Here is a 15329-nt window from a genome sequence, read left to right as displayed (position 1 = left end):
TTCGGCTTTGTGTTTGTTAAAATAAGGCCATTTTGGTCTGTATCATATTTATGGTGACACTTCTATCATGCAGAATATGCAATCTCTACATACCCCTGGTAATTCAGTAATCTGACCACAAACAGGTTCTTGGTGGTTTTTTTTTTCATTTTTAAATGCCACTATTCAATCACTTTTATCGTTCATCAACTCAAAAAAAGAAATTCTCGGAAACTGCAAGGATTGTCAAATTTGATATGATAGAAGACTTATCTTTGAATAGATAGCTTACATTTCCTGGCCTAATTTGCAGGATGGCATGCATCTTATAATTGCAAAGGGTTAATTTACATTTTTTTCCTTTGTCATTTGTCAAATTTTTCCTCACATCATCTTCCAGCACCTTTTCTTATTCAAAATTTATTGTATGTTGTGATAGAAAAATGGGATATTAAGGAGTTCACTGGAAAATAGGGTTTCAGTGATTGTATTATACATGTACATAAGTATGTAGGTGATTTTATCTGGCTTCTTTATTCCTCCATGCACTTTGGTTAGCAAGACTACATTGTAAATTTCTCACTGACTAAACTAAGGAACTGTAGAATATTGGGACTTTCATTTTGTGACTTTTAATTGAAGGAATCAATTGTATCTTTTATTCTTCTCCAAAATAGATACACTTATATAAATATCTCATGTACTTTTCTCTATGATATAAAATTAATCCTGAAATATTACTGTAGTTTTGAATCTATAAATAGGTTTTGGGGGGCTGGGAGGGGGGGTGTTAGTTTAACTCCTTTGAAACGGCTACACAGAAATTCTGAAATTTTTTTTAAGCATTTAGATCACAATCTGTAGATGCGCTTATTACCAGGAAATCCCCATTCCATTACTGTTTGGGGAATATTTGAACAAAGAATTTTGGCCATAGATTGATTATAATGATTGTTTGTAAGTGTAACTCGGTTCATATTATCAGGTAATTACGATCCCATTATTTATCAGGAACTTCGACCTATGTAAATTTAGAATTTTGTTATGATGATTTTTTGCGAGTTATGCCCCTTTATTGAATTATGTCCACATGAAGCTTTGTCGATTGGGAAGCGGGGGGTAGGTTCTAAGCTTGCTCACTTTTTCTCCCATTATGCTTTCTGTCAGTCATGCACATTATAGTCAATACCCAATCGTATTTATAAGTATTATATACCGACAAGGTGCACATCAAGTGTTTTGACAAAAGATCTAGAGATCGTAGGTGACGAACTCACGCCAGCGGTTGTCCGGTGCGCATACAAGTATTCAAAACCTGATCTTTTTTTAATTTTTTATAATCGATTTTAATATGCATTTCAAAAAAAAAAAAATCCTGTAAATGTGTAAATCTCAATCATGCAGGGATCCAGAACATTTTTCCAGGAGAGGAGGGGGGGGGGGGTTCAAAGGTTATTTGAGTTGTCCAAGGCATATTTTTGGTAAATTTTTAATCTAATTTAAAGAAATTTGAATTTTTCAGGGGAGGGGGTCTGAACCCTCCTGACAACCCCTCCCCTTTCCCTCTAGATCCGCGCATGGGTGTCAAACTCATGACTTGTTAATATTGCGCGATGTTGTTAAACCACATTTATACATGTATACATATTTAAGAAAAAATAATAATGAAGTTTATGCACACTCAAATAAAAGGTGTCCCATGCCGCCTTAAATGTCATGGGTTATTAGTCGTAGAGAATTTAGGAAACTTTCAGTTTATTGACTCAAGGTGACTCCTATATGTAGTATAATGGTCTGATACGTACATCTTGATGTTTATGAAAATACACGCCCTGAGGTTATAATGTACACGTAATTTATTTTAAAAGTGTTTATAAATAAAAATTATTCTGTCTATAAATAACATTACTGTGATTCGTTAGTAAAATTGACTGATTGAGAAATGCTGTTTAATTCTGAATGAAGAAAGATGTGTAGGGATTTGAAAAATTTCTCCACAGCCTGAGTCAATATATGAATGGAGATCGATCAGTGTTTACCCTGATTTACTCTAGTATTATACAATGGTTTCATACATCTTGAATCGTAAAAGTCGACTCATTTCTTTGTGTTATATGATCAGGCAGTTTATCTTCTTTTTTTTACACGGACATTCACTTTTAGATGCGACATAAACATATAAAAAATTTGATAGTACATGTAATATGTAATCGTAAACAATGGATGCGGTTGGACAACACCCCATACAAATATCACCGTGCAAAATTCACTGTTTAATTATAACTTTATTTTGGACTTTTCTTTTAAAATTCAACATCTGTTTCGTAATATTTTCTCACAGTTTATTTCTTACAAAGTTACTTATTTATTTAGTGATTGACACTTTTCGGACTCTATATGTGATTTCAAAGAGACGGAGTGCCATGTCTCAAGGCATGTTAATCTCTTAAAACAACATTGTGCAATTATCAGTTTTTCATGTCTTGGACATCAAAGACTCATTGAGTTTATTTAATTATTTTATATATGTGAACCTTTCACTCAGCTTACTTATGTCATCACCTGTCAATTTATACTCATTGTTCAGATTCTTATAAATAATTATGTACAATTGTCAATCGGCAGTCTGGAATACGGCGGCCAGCCTCGGCCACGTCCGACTCACACAGAGTCTTGAGTCCGGAGGCCACTACTGGCCATATCCGACTTGTTCGTAAAATGTCTGTCTGTTAAAATGTTATAATGTTGCCATCGTTGAATCTCGTCCAATAAATACGGAATCCTTCATCACTTGGTTTATTTCTCTGGAACTGTATACTGGTGGACCTTCGGGAATACGGCAAACCTACCCCCCTTCGTTTTTACCTTACGGCCCACAGCGCGCCTCACCCTTATACCCTTTACGCCAACATTCCCCCACCCCGTTCGTACTGCACACGACCGATGCAGATCCAGAAGAATTCCCTAGCACCGTAAAAACTACGCGGTCACACAAATCATCATCATTGCGAGATTTTAGCACGCAGAAGCGTACAAAAATTATAAACGTATTGTTTTAAAGAAAATTATAATTCAAAGCGTAGCTAATCAGAGATAAGCATATTGATTTCTAGGGAGCTGTGTGAGTAGATAAAGGGCTATTGATAAGTTTTTACTGTAACATTATCATGATAATGTTACAGTAAAAACTTACACATTGATACGTTTTGCGCAGGACCCATTTATCTTCCTAATAATATTTTGAATATAAAAAAGAAACCAAGCGCAACATAAATTGAAATTTAAAAAGGATAGAAAGAAATCAAATTGAAAGTATATCCATGGAAAATATATATAAAAAATCTTTTTTAAGAATAAAAGTATACATAAAATTTTGAAAGATCGTAGTACATCAGATGATGAAATTTTCTATGTGTATCTACAATTGATTCTGTTATGTAAACGTATTCCTGAGTTAACATAAAATATGGACCTATATATAGTGTGTATTTCATAAACATAATTATGAATCCATAGAAATGTTTGCACTTCAATATTGACACGGATCCGAAATATTTCCTGCTGTCAAATTATTCTTTGCAAAAATATGTAAACACGCATTTGCACTTCTCATTTCTTATAGGATAGCGTTTATGTAATCGTTCGATAGATAATAAGAAACTTAAACAGTTTTTATTCTCAAATTGGTAATGGGTAGTATTCATCTTTTCAAATATAAAGGGTGTTACCATAATTGCGTCGGTGGATTTTTGTTCTCCCAATGAATAAATTATCGGTCGACCGTTTGTTTGGTAGCAGAAATAAAATCAGAGGGACTGCCAAATCAGGCAATATCTCCGGGTGTGTGTGGGGGAGGCATGACAAACAACGAAAACAACCGTCTCCAGTCAGAACCCCTACATTGTTTCATGGCTCGGTGCGTCAAAAGTAATCAAACAGTGTGCAAGAAGGAAAATCGGTGAAAAAATCAGAATCACGCTTTCTAGTCGTGTTACCCCCCCCCTCTCTCTCTCTCTCTCTCTCTCTCTCTCTCTCTCTCATTATTTATTTAGTTAATTTTAAATCTCAATAAAGACAGTACTTTCACTTTCTGATTATTGTTTTAGAATAACACATGACACATCGTACAATCATTTTGGATTTTTTTGTTCATTTTTGCTGCCAGACTGCATTGACGCGCGTGACTTGAGACCTTGCGTAGTGCGTTCTTACGTGCGTGGGGTGCAACCATTCTGCTACTGGTGTCAGTCTTGGCTTGTTTTGAAAGTCAACAAAACTAATTGATCATGTAGTAATTGCACTAGATACGCATTTCACATTCCTTTGTATGAGAAATCTTTCAAGATCTTGTAAACAATAAAATGTCTACATGTTATAAATTACATGTGCACTTTCGGCTATAATTTATGCGAAGAAGCTAAATACGGTAAACGGTTTTGTCGTTTTCTCAAGAACTCGCCCCTATAAGAAATGACTGACACTATATGTCATTTTTACTATTTCTAAATGCCATATTATGCACACCTTTCGGTCCGCACTATATTATATAATATATGATTATTATAAAAAGTTAGTGATTACTTTACACTAATCAACACATTACTTTCGTTTTCATGAGTTTTCCAAAGTTGTACTTAATTTATGTGTCCATGCACATTCTCTCTCTCTCTCTCTCTCTCTCTCTCTCTCTCTCTCTCTCTCTCTCTCTCTCTCTCTCTCTCTGGCACAAGCATTTTTAGTATATCTGGTTACTTGTGTTTCAAAGAAAGATCGTAACTGCGATTAGCAACAAGGATCATATACCCTGCCTTTTTAGCATGTTACATAATTTAAAATGCAACGTCAACAATCATTTTACAATGCACCGCCTTTCATTGGAATTCTTTTGTGTACTTTCTATACAAAACTTGCTTTTTTACTCAATTTGATTTTCTAAAAAAAAACTGCCTTGAAAAACAAAGCCTATAATATTCACGATTTACATGTATTTAGCAGCCAATTCCAATAACAACAGCTTTCCTATGTTAATTGACCGAGTTTGTATCCAATATCATCGACTTCCAAGTAAACATATTTAAAGCATCAATTAGAATTGCAACATTTTTCGGTTTAATACCCCCCCCCCAAACCCTTGATCTCATCTTATATTTGTGTGCCTGTACAACAATCAAACTGTATTAAGACTTCTTCTACGAGCCTACCACTTGTATGTGTTAATATATAAATAGTGCCTGTTTGGGAGGGTAACAGTTGAAATCGACACCCCGAGGAAACCATTGTCAACCGACGCGAAGCGGAGGTTGACAATGGTTTTCGAGGGGTGTCAATTTCAACTGTTATCCTCCCAAACAGGCAATATTTATTTTATTATACTGAATCTCTTAATTTTAGAAAATATTTTTACTGCTTTTATATCAAAATGACGTGAAATCTACGGCGAACCGTACGCGCATAATTTACGCACATGTAACAATTCGTTGTGTTACCCGTTGCTAAGTGTGTTGCTAACGCAGAGGGTAATAGAACGGATTATCAACTGCGTCTAAACCAATCAGATTTCAGTATTTAACATGAAAGTATAATAATACACAATGTAACAAACAATAAGAGAACGATACAACAAAATGTTTCATCAATGAACAAGGCTTTATGTGCAAAACCAAACAAAACAGATTTGATAAGAGGTTATTAACGTTTGTGTTTACGTTGGATACTAGGGTTCGGAATAAGGTATTATGCGAACAGTCAGAGATTAGTCATCTAGTGATGCAGATAGACTTCTATCTTTAATTTTCTAACTTTAAATCTTACATAGTGAAATTATACCATAATATATCAATATAGACAATGACACTTTCTACATTCAATCACTAGAGAATGAATTTTCAACTTGATTTTGTAACTAGAACAGTTGTCGATAAACAGGTGGCTTTTTTTCCCTGAAAGATGTCTCCCCTTAGTAGATGCTAAGTCAGATACATGCATACAGATTTTAGTGTGAAAGGTGTTAAAATCTAACGTTTACTCAAAATAATCATTTTCAATGTTAATTATTGCTGTTGTTACGGCTTTTTGTCGGTTGCGAATATTGCAAAAGAAATATTCAAAAATTTAAAATACACAATTCATCACAAAAAGAAAAAAAAAGCCCCCCCCCCATACACACACGGGTAAAACGAGGGAATGCATGTATTTCTCTTAACCTATTGCAACCTTTTTCATTTGAATTAGAGAAGTGTATTTTTTATTTTTCTGTAGATTATTATTCTAAGACTGCAGAAGGAAAGATATAGTTTTAGAAAAATAATTTTTCTGAACGTTTGAACACTGTAGATGTGACGTGCACTATATCAATGTATATTGGCCCATCAAAATTTGCAGACTTTTTGGGGGTTTAACATTTCTACATACATGTATATATGAATAAAGAAATATGAAATAGAAACAAATTTCCAAGGACCCCCCCCCCCCCCGTTTCCCTTTTTATTCCTTATTTGTGTGTAATTGCTGCATCTTTAAGTTATTACTGAGGTTTTCAAAGTCCCAGAACTCACTACCGTCAGAATATCTATCGGGTCGTTTAAAATTTGGCGCCTCCATTGCGGGGAAAATCTCGTGGGTTGAAACGGCAACAATATTGTCATAGACGCCATCATTGTCTTCATCAATACTGGTAGACGCGGTACTCTGCCGAGAAACAACGGGGTGCTGCTTCAAAGAGGGTCGGTAGGGTAAGCTCGGTTTGAGCTGTATGTCTGGCTTTGCTCTTTCAGCCTCTATTTCGCTGAATGATTTGGTTATGACCCAGTTTTTCCTCCACGGCAGCGGTTGGCTGTAGTCTGTACTATACAGGCTGCTTTCTCCGTCACTAACCGTGACCTTGAACTTGTACACCACACTGCAATATTATTCAAAATTATTTTTAAAAACTTCTTTTGACAGATAGTTGGACAACAAAATGTCAACGTATGACACTGAAATTATGAATGTCAAAAAATATTTTCAAAAAAACTATTGGTCCATTGTTGTATGCTTACAAGATTATCGTCATCATTAAAATCAGGACAACTCCCGAGACAATCCCCGCTATCAGATACTCCTCGGTGTTCTTCTCTGTAATATAACGTCATTGAATATCAGTGTTTCATGTGATTTTTTGTCATAAATCATAGCTGGTATTCTTTTTCTAATAAGACGTTTTAAAAAACAACGGTTAAGGTAGGCGAAACAGCATGGTACTATTGGCAAAGAACTCGGTGCTCAGTGGCATTTGTGTATTTACATGTATCTGGTTACATCTCATAAACGAGAAAAAGAGTCTTGCCGGGACGTGCAACAACAAATTTACCAATCGCGATAATGTTTGGTCTCACCTGATGTTGGTTCACTGGTAGAAACATCGACGGAATGGCCCGGTACCGTGCTTCTGGTTACAAATGCTGTTTCTATATTCTGCAAGGTCAAGGCCAAAGGTGCTGTTATGGAAACCGTATTATGTGGAGTCGAAGACCCACCACGAGTGTAAGAAAAATAAGTGGAAATATTTGTGGAAATTATCCCTTGACCAGGAAACGTGGCTCGATTGGGGTGCTGATAAGATAATGGAATATTATTTTGGAGAGTGGATAGTTTAGGAGGTAGTGATGTGGTCAGATGATCAGTTGATGATTGTGTTGTCAATTGTGTGCTTTGACCGGGTTTATTAGATGATAAATTTGCTGAGTTGTGGTTTGAAGGGGTAGATTTTTGAGTGAATGTTAAATATGTTTTGGATTGATGATTCAGAAGTGAATACATTGTGGACAACTGAGATGAAGGTGGATTCGTCGTTGATTGGCGATTTGAAAGAACAGATTTTGAATATGGCTGAGAGGATATTAACTGTGAGTTGTCTGTGAAGTGATGAGATGACAGAAGAAGAATGGTAGATTTCTGATTAAATGATGGAGCCTTCACTGACGTTTGTTTGGACAAGACAGTTAAGGGTGGCAATGTTTGACTAAGAACGGAAGTAAATCGTACGGGGTGTGTGACGTCGCTGCCAGCGTGGGATGAAGAAGAAAACCTTGGAGTGGAGACGGCGAGAGAGGCGACCTTGATCACGGATGGACGAGTTTTGTGACTGGTGCTAGTGGGGGTGATGGGCGGGCTGCGGTTAGAAACTTTCCTGGAAGATCCGGTAGTCGAAGCCGTTCTATCTGAAATGTGAGAAATGTGAGAAAACTGATACACCGCCTGATTTGTGCTAAATCATAAGGTTTGGTTTTGCTGAAATATAACACGCCTTTAAACCAAACCACAAAATTAGTTTATGACGTACTGTTGAAATAATTAGAAAAAGGTAATTCTATTGAAAAGAAAATGTGTAAATGTGCAAAAAAAAAAAATAATTTTAAAAAATAGGAAACTATTAAAACTAATCACATACACGTGTCTAATATTTATAGTTATCCTAAATAAGTTTCTGTACATGTAATTGTTAAAATCTATCAATGTTAACTGAAGGATTGTGGTTTGTTGTGATTTGATTTAGTATGTAATCATTTAATGGAGTTTTAAGTAATCAGATTTTCACCAGCGCTACAGTTTCAAATTACAATTCAAGTAACTGTATTATATAGTTTTTAAAAAATAAACTAACCAACGTAGTGCTGTTTTCTGAGACTAATCGTCATATTTATGAAATGTGTAGTAAAAATGTCCTGTCCAAAGTTGTAGTCCCCGTGCGGAATCACAAAGCACAGGGCTGCTCCCATGAACTGCAACTCTTTTCCTATCGCAGACATATGCAATTCGGTTTGGTTTCCGTTCCCACAGACACGAACTTGAACTTTATCCTCGAACCTCTTCCGAACAATTCCCAGGCCACTGTACACGAACGCATCGTGACTACTTATTGCAAGTTTCTGCAGTCGAAGACTGAAATTAACAACTTCCGGCGTTTGGAAGTTGAGGCGCCATTTACAGACCTTGCTTTGGTAATCGGTCCAAGTTGTCTCCCAAGTAACGATTTGGGAAGAACCTCTAATGACGAGACTTTTACTCTTCGGACAACCGTTAGATCCATAAGCTGTATAAAGATGAAAAAAAAAAATGAAAGTTGATAAATCCAAAAATAAGTCTTGTCTTTTAGTTTTAATTTGTGAAAAATTTGAAAAATCTGTTCGATTACAATACCTTTTGAAATAAAACTGAAAAATAAAAAGCTCAAACAAAGCATCACCGAACACGCCATTGTTTATCCATTATGATTCTTCTAAGCTGACAGAATAGATTATGACGTCACATCTGGTCGGTTCATATCAAGTCGGGCACCTGCATACACACAAATAAGATATCGTGGTCAGTATAATGGAATAACGAGAATTAATCTTAAATATGGAACTTTTCATGTGTAAAAGATATAATTTTGTGAATTTTCATGTCATTTCATTAGAGCAATGTTAAGAAACAACGTTGATCTGCGTTTGTTAGCAACCATGTTTAAAGATTCAAGTCCACCCGGTAAAGATTACACAATCAGAGCAATTGAATCGCATTATGCCTTGTTCAATGAAAAACTTAACGGTTGTTTCATTGAACATGTATTTTTGGAACTGAACTTTTAAAGATATTTTGAATTATGGGAGCAATCCAATCTAAAGGTTTAAGAATACAATCAATGGTTCTGAAGAATATAGCGCGAAAGTGCAGTAGTTAACGTTATACGAACTCAATGACATCGATGATGATTGCTTGCGGGGGTGGGTCTTAGATTTAAAGAGAGATCTTTATTCAAACGTTAAAATTTTGTAAACTTCTCAACTCACTAACTTAGTTTTTGCGCAAAAAAAGTTTATATCCCGAGACTGAGGAAAAATCCAATACAACTGCTAGAATCATGTCATGTCAAAATAGACTGTCCTTTGTTCTTTTATTTGAATTTTACTGATTCAATGTAGTTTATACTTCAGTTATTTATGAAAAATCTTTTTTATATATATTTTAGTATTTTAAGTGAAGGAAGAAAGCATTTCTTTTATTTTAAATCTTGTTCCTTAATATATTATCTGATAAAACAATCCAAGATATAATATATGTAATGTGTGAAATATATTTTAGAAAAAAATGATATATGAGATATCTTTGATAAAAATAAAAACCAAAATATATACATTTTAAACAGTTTTATTCTGATGATTAATATTATTGGCATTATTCATCATATGTCATGGTACGAGAGTGTCAGTTTTCGCTCATCTCGGATGCGTGCTCTGGAACCTCCCATCGGTTTTGGCTGAACACTTGTGAGGAAATCCTTCAGATGAGCGCCCAGTAAAGGTAGAAAACCGACCATAGTGTGTCCGGGGATTCCTTGACGTCATTGCATCAAAACAGGACTCCTGGGGCTGACCTGTGGGAGAAGGCGCGGGCGTTTCATCGGTGTTAGATTCCGAAACCTTCCGAATGTGAATGTAAGTTTCGCTCAGAAATCTACTCGGGTCGTCAAACACCCCGTCACTGGGGTTCACAATGTCAAAGGATCCGATGGAGGTTTCCACTTTGACCACGTGCCTTGTCCTGTATAACAGCCTTTGATGAAGGGAAAAAAGTATTAATTAATCAAGTTCTGAATAAATTATTTATTAATTCATTCATTTAATTCTGTGTGCTTTGTTCCGTTAAACCACAATATCTTAAGTTATATCAAGTGATGTGATAATTTCTCGACCCGGACGACAACAATGTATGAGGTATCTAGTCAAATTCTTAATGCTTGTGATCTTTATCCCTGACCACCAGTAGATGTCCAGCTGGTCAGTGAGGGAGAAGCACGCACCTGCCGATCAGAAATAACATGACGGATACCACCAGCACAGACAGAGATACAGTCACGCCCAGTGCTATGTCCATATCTCGCCTACCTGTAAGGTGAACAAAGACATGATAAGGTCAACGTCCATTAAGTCAATTCAACAACTGTTCATACTTTGTTTACAAAAAAGATTTTGTAATTGGTTTTCTTCTTCAAAATCCCCATGTGCTTATCAGACTTTCATTGAATATGTAAATAAGAATCAAAGATGAAACGTGAACATTCATTTCTTACTTGTCTTCATTTGCACAATATTGAATGTTTTTCATAAAATTGACATTTTTTATGGAAAAATGTGTAATTGTATAGTCATCTTACTGATGGGTTTTCTCTTTGTATGTAATGACAGAGGTTGCGGGGTCTTGTCCGTATTGCAACAGGACCATGTTGCTGAAAGAAACATTCATGAAGTGTATTTAAGAATTTTTATCTATTCGAGTTAAGAAAAAAATTGTAATTGTAAGAGGGTAACCCGTACCGTTTTCTGCAAGATCTGTTCTGTTGGAGGCGTTGATTAATATAGACGATGTAGTAGTACCAAAATCTGACGTCATATAAGTATTATTTACATGTTCTTTGGAGTGTAATGATGTAGTAGAAGCGAATCTCGTATTATTATACAAATTTGTAGTTTCTTGTCCAGAATTATTTGGATTAACATGAACGTCTGAAATTATAAATGATGCAAATGAATAGCGGTTGTCTGTTTGTTATTGCATTTTCACTCAACAGCACTCGTCTTCATTCATTGACAGTGCAATTTATGTTGTGGTTTTTCCAATTTTAACTCGTATGTACAATGCCAAAAACCAACTAAAGAAACAAATAACAAAACACTTACCATTAAAACAGAGGGGCCGGTCTTCGCCACAAACCCCAGCCCTGTTGTCTATGACGGCCAACCTCACGAAATCCGAACTACTGGAGCAAGATCCGCGTACACTGAACGAAACCTGGTTGGTTCCGGACATCCTACATTGCTGCAACTGGTTCCGGCATTCAATTGTTCCATTTTGTGGTGAAGATGGCTCATCGTGCGAGACAATGGTGAGGTTGCATTCTTGAGAACATATTGCTCCAAAACAAATATCTGTCGTGTTCATTATATAGATAAAAGACTTCTCGTTTCCTTGTGTGTTGGACAAAAACCTCCATCCCTTTATATCGTCTGCACTGAAAACCAGTCTTTGCAAAGTTGGCGATCCAAATATAAAACATTGTACTGAAAAAAAATTACCCAATTATAATATACATTAATATTATTAACAAAATTCACAGCAAGAGATACTAATCACTTACATGGAATTATTATTATTGTAAGAATACGGCACAGTGTCATGATCATTTGATCATCGGTTTATAGTTCTCCCCAATAACCGTGCAGGTGTAATTCTAATCAGTTGAAATTTTTCACCCAGACGAGCGCATTACACCTCAGCATTAATTGTACCATATGGTTTCTTCTTGTTTATCTGTCTTTTTCTTCCTTTATCTGTCTTCCTTTCTTGATTTTCTCCTCTTGCTTTCTTTGTTCTTAGTTGTCGTTCAGGGCAATATAGTTTCATTTCTTTTACTACCAAAACATATTTGCTTCCGACTGTCAATATCGGTGTGCAAGATCTTATAAATGAGTTATCTTTTGCTAGATAAATGTGCTGTTATGAAAATAAAAAGTCTCAAAGGCGAGTCGGAAATAAACAATCGTGTTATTTTTACACAAAGTAACAAGCAACTTACGAGTAGATGTATTAGCGCGCGGTCTTTGAAAAAGTATATTTTTGTCTATAAATGTAACGTCAACGAACTTACAATTTATCAGAATTCGCAAATCATTACAGGCACTCTCCAAACTACATAGTATATACAAATGGAAATATATTATGACTCCGATGAACACTTTTCTAAAATAATGATATCGACAGAGCTCTATTTAATCTGTACAGAAAAATCTATATCCGTTTCGATTTTTTTTCGCGCTATTTTCGCGTACATATGTACATCATGTGATGCAAATTGAAAGAGTAAAGAATATAGGTGCATTGAGCAAATTTTAAAAACGTAAACTAAATTATTTATAAAGTTATACAAATAAAAATACTGTATATACCGGAAGATACACATATTGAAAAGGAGGTAAATAATGTTAAAGTAAACAAATACAATGAAGTCTATCCTAAACAATGTTAAGCTGTGTCATTTAATTACGATTTAATACGAGGCATGTGCAGAGATGGAAACACTATCATGATCTAAACGAGACCCCCTAAAAATACAAAAATAGTTTTTAGATATAAGAATATTCATAATTTTAAATATATGATAATTATGTTAGTTCAACTCTTTAAATGTAGATACACTCCGACAGGCATGTATGCTGTGTGGGTTGTGAAAGTTATTTGAGTCAGGTGTTATCTTTAGAAACCCTCCATCATTATACTAACAGTAGGCGGATATACGTCGCTCGTTTTGGCAATAAGGATATTAAAACTCTATATTTATGTCATTATTGAAAGTTTTCACACATTTATCTCAACTAAAGTGCGCTGAAAATTAAAATTTTTAACAATGATACAAACCCACATAAGATTTCAGATGTTTTTAAATCTCTGATAATTAGCATATTAAGAAATCAAAATATCTTTAAAGAGTCTTATCATACATCAGTTTACAACGAACTGATTTTAATTCGTTTTGAGAAAATCAAAATTTAAACTAAAATACATAATGTTTAACAAAAGAATAAAATAAACTTGTTTTAGAGACCCTGCGCTACATATGAGTAATACATTGAGTAATACATATCAAAAAGATAAACAAAAATATGTAGATATATTTTGATCTTAATATATACTTCAAGGCCGTAGATAGGATTCGATTTTTTGTCTGCACTTTAAACGAAACACCAACCATTTTAACAAGACCTTGGACTTTGGGTAGTTGTGTCAAACAGCAATATGACATAGGTCTGTCTATTTCATTGCTGGCCACTCAGCCATGGCTCTTTGAAATCAACAAGATTTGTCTGGCTTTTGAGCTAAAACTACGCAATTGGTGCATATTTCACTTGATACCGCGTCAATTTTAACTTGTTTTGATGAAAGAAATAGATAGCTACGTCCAAACTTGTAAAAATGGTTCTAACATTAAACAGACACTAAACAACTGAAAGGAAATGTCATCTTCAAATCGTCAATCTGATGTATCCTAGGTCAATCCTTTTGGGGAATTTTGTGAAATACTAATATAAAAGTCATATCGTAAATTTTGCATTTACACTCAATATGTAAATTCATAATTTACAGTATGACATTGGTATATCCATGTACTGTCAAAGACTAATAATTATTTTAATATAAATGGTTTGAAGCAGAACCGATTCCAACGGTCGGTAAATAAAGTACTACCAGAGACAGAAACGCAGAGGTAGTTACATTTTGATAAAAAATACTAATACTTACAATATATAAATCCGTGATGCAATCAATAATTGAAACAGCCAGATCCCTAAATCTCTCAGAATTTGACTTTTTTTTAAAACAAAATCTCCTCAAATTCCTATCACTGCTTTTTTAAAAGCACTTAACCTTGAAAATAGAATCAATAATAAGTTGTAAAATTATTTAAAACACAACACTTAATGTATCAAAATTTGTCTGGAATACCCACCAAGATTTGACCATAAAAACAAGTTGTTGGCAAGAAGCAACATGGGTCCCCCAACATCAATACTGTTAAAACAATTACACATACTGAACAAATATGGTTGCGCTGAACTAGATACTGATTCGTGTATCCCAAGACTCTATTCATAAGTATTGTTGTATATTTTATTCCAGATTACCTTGCGTTGCATGTACCAGATTGTAAATCGCAGATCCTTGTAAAAAAAAAAAAAAGATCGGCACACTAAAGACCTCCATTAATCTAACGCGCAGTTATAGGTCAATAACAGATATTGAATTCAAAACACCATGCAGTAAAAAAGATATTGGTCACATTTAACCTACTGTCTTTTCATGCATAATTCATATTAAGTGTTTTTTCCAATTTTTTCAAATCAGTTTACTTATATATCATTTTTTGGCAAATAAACGTGTAAGGCGTATAATCAGGGCAGGGGTATAATTTACAATATAAAAATGTTGCTGGAAACTGTAATTGGTTTTTAAAGTTCAAGGATTTTTGCAAGATTCGGAAAAGGAACAAATTAACGGATCCCATTTAAATGATCCTACTGATGAAGTCCGCATGCCTAGAGATGACCCGGGTTAATTCTAGGTGAACATGTCTAAGTGATCTCCTCCAATGAACTCTTTAGAGCGAGGACTATGCACACAAATTCCATTTAGTCAACAATCTTTGTCAACATGGTATACAAATTCTATTGAGCACCATCCATCTCGTCAGTTTTTGAAAATTCTTCTTTCTAAAATCAAGCGTGATGAAGAATGCGTACAAGAGATTTGAACAACATTTTTTTTATTCCAGGTCTGTG

The 15329-nt window shown here is 34.8% G+C and overlaps 2 protein-coding genes across 4 annotated transcripts; both read right to left on the bottom strand.

Annotated features, from left to right (window-relative positions):
* Nucleotides 1–5606: 5606 nt before the first annotated feature.
* Nucleotides 5607–9288, bottom strand: LOC128167161 (uncharacterized). 2 transcript variants are annotated; one of them, XM_052832719.1, is made up of 6 exons: nt 9157–9288; nt 8621–9049; nt 8002–8177; nt 7353–7431; nt 7017–7092; nt 5607–6877 (listed from the first exon to the last, which is right to left on the bottom strand). In XM_052832719.1, the coding sequence occupies exons 1-6, from the start codon at nt 9212–9214 to the stop codon at nt 6463–6465; spliced, it is 1233 nt and encodes a 410-aa protein (XP_052688679.1). In that variant the 5' UTR covers nt 9215–9288; the 3' UTR covers nt 5607–6462. The 2 variants fall into 2 exon arrangements, with proteins under 2 accessions (XP_052688679.1, XP_052688678.1); XM_052832718.1 differs by having other exon boundaries at nt 7353–8177.
* Nucleotides 9289–10140: 852 nt separating this feature from the next.
* Nucleotides 10141–12214, bottom strand: LOC128167449 (uncharacterized). Of its 2 annotated transcripts, none has more exons than XM_052833178.1 (6): nt 12134–12214; nt 11676–12056; nt 11313–11378; nt 11153–11224; nt 10799–10883; nt 10141–10551 (listed from the first exon to the last, which is right to left on the bottom strand). In XM_052833178.1, exons 1-6 carry the CDS (start codon nt 12177–12179, stop codon nt 10215–10217), a joined length of 987 nt encoding a protein of 328 aa, XP_052689138.1. In that variant the 5' UTR covers nt 12180–12214; the 3' UTR covers nt 10141–10214. The 2 variants fall into 2 exon arrangements, with proteins under 2 accessions (XP_052689138.1, XP_052689136.1); XM_052833176.1 differs by having other exon boundaries at nt 11313–11501; nt 12134–12213.
* Between the last annotated feature and the right edge of the window lie 3115 nt (nt 12215–15329).

The sequence above is a fragment of the Crassostrea angulata genome, chromosome 10 (assembly GCF_025612915.1).
Source record: "Crassostrea angulata isolate pt1a10 chromosome 10, ASM2561291v2, whole genome shotgun sequence".
In the NCBI taxonomy this organism is placed as follows: Eukaryota; Metazoa; Mollusca; class Bivalvia; order Ostreida; family Ostreidae; genus Magallana; species Magallana angulata.
This window is presented reverse-complemented; position numbering and strand designations above follow the sequence as displayed.